Here is a 12,482-nt window from a genome sequence, read left to right as displayed (position 1 = left end):
TCTTCAATTTCTATCATCATTGAATTCAACAGAAGACTTGTGTTTTACCATGCCTGGACAAAAAAACAGGCTTTAAATATTGTCCTAAATGTGAAAGACTCCCGTGATCATTGTATCAGAAGTATGGGAGCGTTCCATGAAGTTTGCAACTGTTTGGCTTATGCCCAAAAGTCACCCTGGGCTTGAAAAATCAGAGTTAAAGTTAAGGGATTTCTTAGAAATTGAAAACAAATCTCCAATGAGTCACAAGTCTTAGTCAAAGGGCAGAGAATCAAACTGCACTGCTGAGTGCTCCTGGAGTGCTGACTAAAATAGAGACCAAGCAGGGAGAAAATTGATTAAGTCTCCAAAAAACTACTAACAAGCTAATTGATCTTAACAGCACCAGCTAACCACATCTTCCTGAAGCAACAACATGCTGAAGTACATGGCACCATTTGTCTTATCCATGGTACATCTTTGGCACTTAACTGCACTTCTCTGAAGCAAAGAAGAGGGGAAACATGGAGAAATTAGATCTTACCTGCTAATTTGCTTTCCTTTAGTCCCTCCGGACCGGACCAGGATTGGACTGTTGGGTTGTGCCCGCCTACCAGCAGGTGGAGACTGAGAAAAACTCTGACTCTAGAGAGCCAATAGGAGCCCTGGCCATGTGACCTTAGCCTCAGTATTTGAATAACAAAGCAGGAAAGAAAGAAAGAACTTCTGTGCCGTATGGAATCCTAGCAGCCACAAATTCCTCGGCAAAACCGAGTACTAGAGCTCACCAGCAACTCTCACCAGAGAAGTGGTATGGCCCATTTGTATTAGAGCTCGCCAGCAACTCTCACCAGAGAAGTGGCATGGCCCATTCATATTAGAGCTCACCAGCATCTCTCACCAGAGAAGTAGTATGACTCACTTAAGGTTTCACATATATTCCATCAACTGAGCTCACCAGCAACTCTCAACAGAGAAGTGGTATAACATATTTAAGGCTTTATATCTATTCCAGCAACTGAGCTCACCAGCAACTCTCACCAAAGGTATAACCCATTAAGGTTTTATATATATATATATATATAGATTCCAGCAACTGAGCTCACCAGCAACTCTCACCAGAGAAGTGGTATGACATATTTAAGGCTTTATATATATTCCAGCAACTGAAGTCACCAACAACTCTCACCAGAGAAGTGGTATGACATATTTAAGGTTTTATATATATTCCAGCAACCGAGCTCACCAGCAACCACCAGAGAAGTGGTATGGACCACGCAAAGTTTTTTTTTTTTTTTTTTTAATATATATATATATATATATATATACAGTATCATCTGTTTGTTTGTTTGTTTTTTTGAAACATTCCACTTCCAAACTTAGTAAAAGAATCTAAAGAGTTGATAGAACATGGGAGGGGCCTGGTCCGGTCCGGAGGGACTAAAGGAAAGCAAATTAGCAGGTAAGATCTAATTTCTCCTTCCTTAGCATCCCTCCGGACCGGACCAGGATTGGACTGTTGGGAAGTACCAAAGCAGTAATCTTATGGGAGGGACAGACATTGAGAATGCGGTAGAGTCCCTGAAAACACCCAAACTAGGATGAATACGAAGCCAAAAGCTTGACGATCCAAGAACCGCCAATAAACTAAATAGAATAACTACAAAGCAAAAAAGCTGAAAAGTCCAAGCGACGCTGAACATTGTCCCCTACCAAGTGGCCGCTATATAATGTCCCCCTACTGCACTATCAGTGCAGCGCAAAGGACAGAGAGACTCGAGAAAAACAAAAAAATGACTGAAAGAAAGATGGCAAAGGTAGAAGCAGAGCCGCCTGTAAACAAAAAACTGCAATGAATCTACCTCAGCTGAGAAAGTGGAAACCGAAATCCTGAAGTACAATACTCCCGATATCGTAGACTATTGCTGACCTAGCAACAGATTGGAAGTATGTAAAGCCTGTCAGTGAGAAAGTACCTGATCACTAGAAGCTAAATAGGTAAAAACAAGAATGCAGTTAAATACTATGCAGAAGAAGAAGGTACCTAAATCCCTGCTGCAAACTAGACTGAAGGTGCAAATAAACTGACAGCCGCTGCAGTTACCCAACATGAAGAAAACATATCTCAGAGCGCAATTCAAATGAGAGAGAGAGAGAATCATCTGTAGCTGTTGCCTCTGCAAGCAGATCACCTGAGACTCTTGTCGTAAACCCCAATTAGTGAAAACGGGAATAAATCAACAGTAGACACTTGTTAGTACCTTTCATCTGTTAGATACATATAGAAGTCCATAAAACACTACACAGTTCCAGGAATAACATGTATAGAATGTTTGTACGTTTAGGAATCTAGCCAGGTGCTCATGGTCTGGATTGGCCGTGGACCGAAAGGTGGGCTCGATAGGACCTTTGAGCTTTTCCCAGTGTGGAATTACATATGTACTTATGTAGTAGAACTATAAATATACATATATATTTTCACAGATGCAGCCATCAAAAAACTGCTCACTGTGTATATGCTCCTGGCATACTTGCAGGAAGAATGCTCAATCTCAACCACCAGACCCAAGTGCTGCACTAGTGAGAATACAGAGGCCAACTGAGCAGAGGAAATCCCATCCGAGATAAATATCTGGATATGAGAGGGCATCTATCTCTGCCGCTGACAAGTCTTTTTAGCAAGAAAGTAAGAGAGGCACATGGAAGGTCAGAGCGAAAAGAAATAGTTCTAGAACTGGGACCTCCCCTTAAGGTACTATCCACTGAGAACTCCCAGAAGATTTTTTTTTTTTTCCCCCCCCCCCAATGGTCACGAAATTGACGGAGTGAAAAGCTGCCAAAAAAAAGACTACCGAGACTCCAAAGAGAATGAAGAAAAAATTCCTTCTTGGGAGCTAGAAAGTAAAATTTTACTCTGCAAAATAGAGCAAGGTAATGGCCAAAGGCCCAAGAACATCCAGAGAAAACAGAAAGTGGGACGCTTGTAGAGAAGACAAAAACAGTCTGCGCCAACGTGACTAAACAAAGAGAGAAAAAATAGAGACATGCTACGAAATCTAATGAGATCACACGAGAGCTCAAAAGAGAGATCAAATGAGACACCTGGCTACACGCACCCCGTAACCTAGAGTGTGCCCGAAATGCACCACCCGTTGCTTGACCTGACAACTCTGTCAATAAGACTGTCTGTAATGAACCAGACATCTAGGAAAGGATGAAACGAGGAGACGTTGTTTCATGAGCGCTGCTGCTACTACGACCATAACTTAAGAAAAAAGTGCGCGGAGGCGGCGCAAGACCGAAGAGCAGGGCAAGAAAACTGGTAATGAGGACCTTCTCATCATCCTTGTATCGTGGACATTACTCCTCCTATACTGAGATGTACTAAGATCTACCAACCCACACCCATAAGAAATGAATGTGGTACTTGCAACCTGGATTGACCACAACTGAGGACAGGATGCTGGGCTTAATGGACTCTTAGACTTTCCCCGTATGACAATACTCATATACTAAGCAAAAATGCAAAGGAAGTGAAAGAATCCCCTTCCAATTGAAAGGAAGGTCTGGAGTGAGGACGTATAGATTGAAAATGAAAGGATCACCATATGTTGCGTGTGGACTGAGACACACTGGCCTTTAATTTTACCGGATCTCCCCAAACCTTGTATCATGTCATGCCTCCTTCCTCACTGAGAGTACAGAGATGAACAGACGCACACTCACAAGATATGAATGTGGTATTTGCGATCTGGATTGACCCCATCTGAAAACAGGATGGGGACTCTTGGCCTTTCCCATTATGGCAACACTTATGCCCTTATGGCAAAAAATGCACAGAAAATGAGTGAATCTCCTTCCAAGAGAAAAAAAAAAAAAACTCTGGAGAGAGGAAGAATAAAATGAAAATGAAATGGAATAGACTTGGAAAATACCTATTACGTGGTGAATTTGTGCCACAGGAGACAAGACTGTACCTGACGTCAAGAAAGCTTGAAACAAGACCCTAAAATCTGTAAGGAAGAGAAAGGGATAGCAGATGTTATGGATGGTCATACTGGACAAAACCAGAATGTTTACCATGTGCCCAGGCTGAACAGATAGAGGAAACAAAAATACAAGTAGATGGCGTGAGGACCTCCCACTATCCTTAAGTGGGAGAAAATGCAAAATTGACCGGATAACTTTACTCCCTAAGTTAACATATATCTTGAAAGTCCTAGAAGAAAACTAAGATAACACATGAGAAACTCCAAGACAGTTGGAAAGTAGAGAAGACGTGAATAAAACATGCCTTCTAAAGCAGTTGAGAAAACTGGGTGCTCGGTAGACAGGACTGAGTCTCCTAGAATATGAGAACCATCTGGACCATGTAGCCTAGGCAGCTGTCATCTGCTATGCCAAAGAGAACGCATAGCCATGAAAGAAAATTGCTGAAAGGAAGTAAGACCTTAATGTCCAGAATTGCAAAGTACGCAACAATTGAGTATCAGACAATGTATTTCATTGCACATGGCATCTGAACCATATAGCCTACGCTCTAGAGAACGTTTGTTAAGATCTTAAAACACAGTATAAGAACATAGCCACGGAGGAAAATTTCCTGAAAGGAATTAAGTCCAGCATTGTAAAGTACCAAACAATAGACTATCCGGCAATGTAGTTCTATCCACATGGCACCTGACCCAGATAGCCTATGCCATAGAAAATGTTTGTTAAGTTCTTAAAAACACTGTATAACATCATAGGCATGAAGGGAAATGCTTGAAAGGAACTAAGATATTATGGCCAGATTTGTAAAGTACTAATCAATTGACTATTAGACAATGTAGTCCTATCCACCAGGAAATGAGGAAGACACAGAGTGACGTACACTGGACCCCCATAAAAAACTGCGCTAGACAATAGCAAAGACCTTTCCTCCAAACATCACGCACAAGGGAAAGGAATAGGAAAATGGTTATTTTGGAGCTGAGATACAATTTAATTCGCCCCATTGTCTAAAACAGAGAATTCCCGACTGAGCTGCACTTTGAATCGGAGGGAAAAACAAAATGAGCGCCATTCGCATCGTAGCATTTCTTTTTTTTTTTTTTTTTTAATAGCTTGAAAAATACATGTAAAAATTAATTTCAGGGAAAATATACTACCAATTGCCCCAACTACCGGAGAAACAATATCTCCTTCCCATTGCACAAACAGCCGAACACAGTAAAAGCAGAAAAACGCTGCCACATCAAGGGAAATATGCAGCTGCATGCAAAACAATGGCGGCCAAGTGCGCCAAAATGAGAAGAATAAAGTTCGGGGGAGAAAACCACTGACTGGACCGACGAAGAAGCAGGAAATCCGTGCCGCCGAAAAACAGATAGCCTCCGAGGCCGCACAAAACATGGTTTAGCCTCTGGCCCGAACAGGAACCGTCAATACAGCTCGCAAGCTATACAGACCCGTCCAAGAGCGAGCACGCGCCTAACAGTTTGCGCCTCTTTTTTTTTTTTTTTACAACTACCGCTGCTAACAACGCCGGAAAGCAGAGGAAAAATAATGAAGATAACAAAAAACCACCGATTAAAGTCACAGACGCTGACTTTTCACTTTTTTTTTTTTTTTTAAATAGCTCCGCAATAAAAGAAAATAAAGACTCTTCAAACAGAATAAGACAGAAGAGCTACCTGCTCGTTATAAGCCTGGGGAAAGCAAAAACTACTTCCTTTAAATTCCTTTCATTTGAATTAATTCTTTTAATTTTCTTTTACTTGATTTAATTCTTTAAAAACAGCTGCCTATTAAAAGTGGCTGCCTCTCCCAAAGACGGTACACCTTTCCAGAGAAAGGGACGGCCCTTCCCTGTTAAGCCAGGGAGATGGGGAGGAAGGGGGGTGGACTCGAGACACCCGAGTTTAACACCCCAGAGGCTGTCAAAGAAAGAAAAGAAACCCTGCCAAGCCTCTAATTATGATTCCAGGCACAGAAGAAGTATTATAAATATATCTGTAACATCTTATAGAGAAAAAAAGAGAGAGAGAGACTAATGGGCTCACTTCCTACCTGCTGAGAGACTGAGAAAATACTGAGGCTAAGGTCACATGGCCAGGGCTCCTATTGGCTCTCTAGAGTCAGAGTTTTTCTCAGTCTCCACCTGCTGGTAGGCGGGCACAACCCAACAGTCCAATCCTGGTCCGGTCCGGAGGGATGCTAAGGAAGGTGCAGTTAGTTCCATCCAAGACCCATCTTCGGTGCACCAAACAAAGAAGGGAAAAACTTGGTCAAAAAAAAAAAAAGGCAAGGAGGGATGCCCTGTCAATCAGAGCATACATCAGTTTGTCACAAAAAAAGATCTGTTGGTGCAAGGGATCTTTTATTTCCCTCTATTAGGGATACTGGCAGAGAGGTAATGTCATCAGTACCAAAGCAGGACAGCTCTAGACACAGGCACAGTCACTCCAGACATACACAGTGCTAGAAATTCTCAGAGCCACTGAAAATCTTCTTCAGAAGACAAATCAGTAAGAGGCACAAGATCTTACAGTTCTTCAACCCCACCTCTCTCTTCTCATGAGAGGGGGTTCTTCAGGTTGATCTCCATCGCAACCATACCTATTCATTACAGAACTCTGAAGAGAGTTCCTTAAAGAAAAATATGGTTCAGATTGGTCAAGATCGACTTCTTCATGGGAACAACTGAAATTTGCAACTCAGCATATGTATCTCCTGAGCAAATGTGACATTCCTTATCTATCTTAATCTCACTTTTAATGGGGCTATTTTGTATTTAGACTTCAACATTTCCTCAAATAGTTGGAGATTATAAATGTGATCATCTTTCAGGACTATGCAATTTCCAGCAGGATCCCCTGATCTCCCCTCCGATTCCTCACTGCCGAAGCCAAGAAGAGTCTCAACACAGAAGACACAACCTATCCAACATTTTTACAAAAAATTGTAAAGGTGCTTTCCATCCCAGCAGATGACAAAACAGATCCAAATTTGGGAGTTCTAAAATATTTAGTCGCCCCTAAAGATATAGTAGCTGTTCCAGTCCATAAGACAGTTCAAGATCAACATAAGAAGATTTGGGTTACGCCCTTTTCTTCTCATGCAACATTTAAAAGTTTGCAAACAAAGTATAAAGTACAGCCAGAACTGCGACTTGGAAAACTGCAACTCCTGCATCATTTCCTGGTGATCGAAAGTCGCAATGAAAAAAAAAATGAAGTTCAAGAACTTATTCGAATACCCCATCAGCAAAAAAAAATCCTCATTTCATGGATCTCATTGGCAAACGAATATTCCAAAACTGTATGCTGAATGTACAGACAGCGACCCACCAATTTCAAATGACACAGAGTCCCCCAAATTCTATAAATGGTGCTGAAATTTCAGCACGGATACAAGTTGCACATGTAAATTGGCGAACAAGCCATTAACTATCAATTATTGACCTTAACATTATTGAAGTTAACAGGCACTAATTTAGTTTTGCGCATGGATCTGAATACACGCTACAACACCAGGCACCTAAATCCCATTGCGTGCAACTCAAAAGGGGAAGTGGTCAGGGGAGGGGCATGGGCAGGTCAGAGGCGTTCCAAAAATCTGCACACAGTGTTATAGAATAGGGTCATTTAAGTGCCAAATTGCCATGAGTTGGGCACCAGCATTTACGTTAGGTTTCAGATGGTGTAAATACCACTGCTCATCTTTACACACGGGAATCGGCTCTAAGTGCTATTCTACAAAGGGCACTCAATTCGGAGTGCCATTTATAGAATAGCGCTTGGTGTTGATTTTTGAGCACCATTTATAGAATTCCCCCCCTATACAGTATGTATAACATCTTGGAAAAGTTACAGGCTTTCCTCCTTTCCACTTCCAATTGGTGAAACACTCAACATCATGATGGGATCTTAATTTGTCTCTCCAACGATGGACTAAAACTCTGTTTGAACTCCTAGACACAAAAATCAGGTAGTATTTTTAGAACTGAAACAAAATTTATGTCCAAAATAGTTTCTGTTTTTCATATTAATCAACCAGTATGTGTGTCTCGTGTTTTCCCCTCTATCTCATTTTTAATATATAAAGGGAAAAATATCACATGGACTGCAAACAAAGAATCAAACTTTATTTACCGAAAATTTTGTAAACATACGAAAAGTACGTAAGTACTGCCATACTGGGACATACCAAAGGTCCATTAAGCCCAGCATCCTGTTTCCAACAGTGGCCAATCCAGGGCACAAGTACCTGGCAAGATCCCAAAACAGTACAATTTTTTAAGCTGCTTATCCTAGAAATAAGCAGTGAATTTCCCCCAAGTCATTTTAATAATGGCTTATGGACTTTTCTTTTAGGAATCTATCAAAACCTTTTTTAAACCCCGTTAAGCTAACTGCTTTTACTACATTCTCTGACAACAAATTCCAGAGTTTAATTACACGTTGAGTAAAGAAATATTTTCTATGATTCCATTCCACTCATTATTTTATACATCTATCATATCTCCCCTCAGCCGCCTTTTCTCCAAGCTGAACAGCCCTAGCCGCTTTAACCTTTCTTCACAGGGAAGTCGTTCCACCCCTTTTATCATTTTTGTCGCCCTTCTCTGTACCTTTTCTAATTCCACTATATCTTTTTTGAGATGCAGTGACCAGAATTGCACACAATATTCGAGATGTGGTAGCACCGTGGAGCGATACAAAGGCATTATAACATCCTCATTTTTGTTTTCCATTCCTTTCCCAATAATACTCAACATTCTATTTGCTTTCTTAGCTGCCGCAACATACCGAGCAGAAGGTTTTAACATATCATCAACAGTGACACCTAGATTCCTTTCCTGGTCAGTGACTCCTAATGTAGAACCTTGCATTACGTAGCTATAGTTTGGGTTCCTTTTTTCCACATGCATCACTTTGCACTTGCTCACGTTAAACGTCATCTGCCATTTGGATGCCCAGTCTCGTAAGAGAAAACATTTAATTTCTCTCTCAAATAGAGAATTATCATCTTCATGACAACTTTTAATATTTTTAGGGTTCTTTCTGTTAATTGTGATGATTTGTGTAACCAGCATTTTGGTCCTTTTGCCTCTACCTTAGCAAACTACTTTTCAGACAAAATTGTTAAAGTAAGAGGCTTAATATAGCCCAACCTTTCAGCAGTGGTTATATGTCTTCTTCAATGATGTCAGATAAGGTGTCATCTCCTGCAGATAGAATTTGGTCTTTTTTTCCAACATTGAACCAGATAAGGCCCTGTTTACTAAGCTACGCTAAGGGCGCGCTAGCATTTTTAGCACATGCTAAACTCTAAAGTCACCTATAGGAATGCATAGATGTCTCTAGTGTTTAGTGTGCCTTAGTAAACAGGGCCCTAATTCTTTTATTGGTTAGATTTTCAAAGTCATCTGGCTTGCTTGCTTGATGGCTATCCAGCATACCTTACAAAGAATTGCCATCTCGGGTGATTAAGAGTAGCCATTCTGGGTCAGACCAATGCTCCATCTAGCCCAGTATCCCGTTTCCAACAGTGGCCACAGTTCCTCCGAATCATCACCCTTGAAAATCATTTCTGGTACACGCAGATCTCTTACATCTTCTTCCGTAAAGACTGAAGCAAAGAATTCATTCAGTTTCTCTGCTATAGCCTTTTCCTCCCCGAGTGCCCCTTTTGATCTTTTGTGATCTAACAGTCCCAGGGATTCCCTCACAGGCTTTCTACTTCTGATGAAAAAGTTGTTCCTGTGAGTTTTATCCTGTGCAGCAAGTTTCTCTTCATATTCTCTTTTAGCCTTCTTTATTAATGCTTTGAATCTGACTTGCCGTGTTTTATGTTGCTTATTTTCTTCATTTGGATCCTTTTTCCATTCTTTGAAGGACATTCCTTTGGTTGTAATAGCCTCTTTCATTTCACCTTTTAACCAAGCAGGCTGTTTTCTCTTCCTTCCACCTTTGCAAATACTTCTTCAACCAAACCAAATACATGTGATATTTTTTTCCTTTGTATATTTTGGTGAAGTTATGTAGATGGTTAGTAATGAGCTAATGCTTGCAACTCACTAATTCTGTATGTTGCTGTAATGGCAAGGAGCAGCCACAGAAGGTGGAGGAACCCTCAATTCCTACGTCAAAGTAGTGCAGCAAAAAAAGGAGTAGGATGATCTGGCTCTTTCAATAACCCAGGGAGACGTGTACGTCTCCCTGGGTTATTGAAAGAGCCAGATCATCCTACTCCTTTTTTTGCTGTTGATGTAATGGCTACAAGAAACACAATTTTCTAACATTGGAACTTCAGCCCCAGAAGAGCTTCCTTTAGAATGACCAGAACCACCTTTCTCATCGGCTCATGAATGCTTCTATTTTTTCCCCAGTTTCAAGCAGTGTGCAAAAAACAAGACGTTCTACACACAGAAAATGCAGCCTACTTCCTGAAGAACACCCCCCCCCCTCCTCAAAAAAATGTATCACATCATGGGGTCCTGTGAAATGTCCAAAAACTTAAGTGTATATAAGACAGAGATGATGATTCCATAAGAAGGACATTTCTGTTTTCAAACACATATTGTTAGGATAAGCTTTTATATAAGCAAATGTATCTGTCAAACAATGCTCTAAAGCATCATCTTACCCTTGAGAAAACTGTCCTAATTTAGAAGGGCTGGCTATGAGCATCTGTGGTGAATCAACCTTTCTAAGCAGATCATAAGGAAAACCCTGAACAAGGGCCTGCATATATGCTGCACAGCGCTGCATGAATTCTAACATCTGAAAAGTAAGACAATGTGAATTTTAACATTTGAGAAACACAGAAAAACAAAATCTATGAATCCAACTTTCAGCAGTGGTACTTTATTTGTATACTAGTAAAACAGGCCCGTTTCTGACACAAATGAAACGGGCGCTAGCAAGGTTTTCCTCGGAGTGTGTATGTTTGAGAGAGAGAAAGAAAGAAAGAGAGAGAGAGAGTGTGTGTGTAAGAGAGAAAGTGTGTGTGAGAGATGGAGTGTGTGTGTGTGTGAGTGAGAGAGAAAATGAGTGAGAGACAGACAGAGTGTGTGTGTGTTTGTGTCACAGAGAGAGAGAGAGTGTGTGAGAGACAGAGTGTATGTGTGTGTGTGAGTGAGACAGTGGCGTAGCCACAGGTGGGCCTGGGTGGGCCGGGGCCCACCTACTTAGGGCTCAGGCCCACCCAACAGCAGCACACATTTAGTGGTAGCTGGTGGGGATCCCAAGCTCAGCCAGCTGAAGACCTCCTCCTGATGGTGCTGAAAACATTGCTCTCCACTTCAGAAGTCTGAGCTTCCTAAGCTGCTGATACTGGCAACTGCGCATGCTCAGTTTTCAGCGCATGCCTGCAGCAGGCTGCCAAGGTAGAGAGCAGTATTTTCCTGCCAGCTGAGATATTTTTTTAAGTTGGTGGGGGAGGGGGAGAGAACACTTGTGCCCACCCATTTCTTGTCTAGGCCCACCCAAAATCTGCTGTCTGGCTAAGCCCCTGGAGTTAGAGTGTGAGAGAGAGAGAGAGTGTGTGTGAGAAAGTGTGTATGTGAGAGACAGAAAGTGAGTGTGTGTGTGTGGGGCTCCGAGTTCCATGACCCCCTCCTTCCCTCCCTCCCCCTCCTCTGAGTTCCAGGCCCCCCTACCATCCGAGGTGCAGGCCCCCCTCCCTCCTTCCCTCCCTCTCCTCCTCTCCCTCTCCTCCCCTCCGAGTTCCATGCCCCCTCCCTCTCCTCCCCAGCGTGTTCCATGACCCCCTTTCCTCGGAGTGTGTGTGTGTGTGTGTGTGTGTGTGTGTGTGTGTGTGTGTGTGTGTGTGTGTGTGTGTGTGAAAGTGAAGCCTTCAAGCCTTGAAGCATTCGTGCGCTCTGTAAGGCTCCTCCTCAATTGACGACACGTAGTTCCGGAACATTGCAGGAATGCTTCAAGGCTTCACTTTCTCGGCTTCAGAATGTTGGAGGTGCATTTTATTATATAGGATGATTAAGTAGCATTACTATACATACGTTTATGTGGTTGTTAGCGCTACCACTTATCCATTTGAGATCAGCCTACAATTTCACTGGTCTAACTTAAAATGGATAATATACTGAACACCATTAGATATATTTTAAATAAATATTTTTAACTTTCTAATCACATTTTTGATGATGTTAACCCCAGATCAGAATATTTTTACTGTAAAAGCGAAACATATAACATTTGTTCACCCCTTCAAAGAAATGTAGTAGATTGGTTAGGCAAGATTTCCCTTTACTAAATCCATGTTGGCTTTGTCTTATTAATCCATGCTTAAGTATATGCTCTGTAATTTGTTCTTTATAATAGTCTCTACCATTTTGCCTGGCACCAACATCAGGCTCATTGGTCTATAATTTCTGGGATCACCTCTAGAACCCTTTTTACAAATAGGGGTTACATTGATCACCCTCCAATCTTCCAGTATCATGTTTGATTTTAAAGATAAATTACCTATAACTAAAAATAGTTTCACAAGTTCAT

The 12,482-nt window shown here is 41.5% G+C and overlaps 1 protein-coding gene across 1 annotated transcript in view; it reads right to left on the bottom strand.

Moving 5' to 3' along the window:
* Positions 1-12,482, bottom strand: part of LOC115458713 (inactive serine/threonine-protein kinase TEX14-like) — a gene marked incomplete at its 3' end in the record, with an annotated part of 207,866 nt that overhangs the window by 177,697 nt on the left and 17,687 nt on the right. Inside the window, 1 exon segment of the mRNA XM_030188539.1 lies at positions 10,612-10,748. Coding sequence (XP_030044399.1) covers positions 10,612-10,748 — 137 coding nt within the window.

Source organism: Microcaecilia unicolor, unplaced genomic scaffold, assembly GCF_901765095.1.
Source record: "Microcaecilia unicolor unplaced genomic scaffold, aMicUni1.1, whole genome shotgun sequence".
Taxonomy (NCBI): domain Eukaryota; kingdom Metazoa; phylum Chordata; class Amphibia; order Gymnophiona; family Siphonopidae; genus Microcaecilia; species Microcaecilia unicolor.
This window is presented reverse-complemented; position numbering and strand designations above follow the sequence as displayed.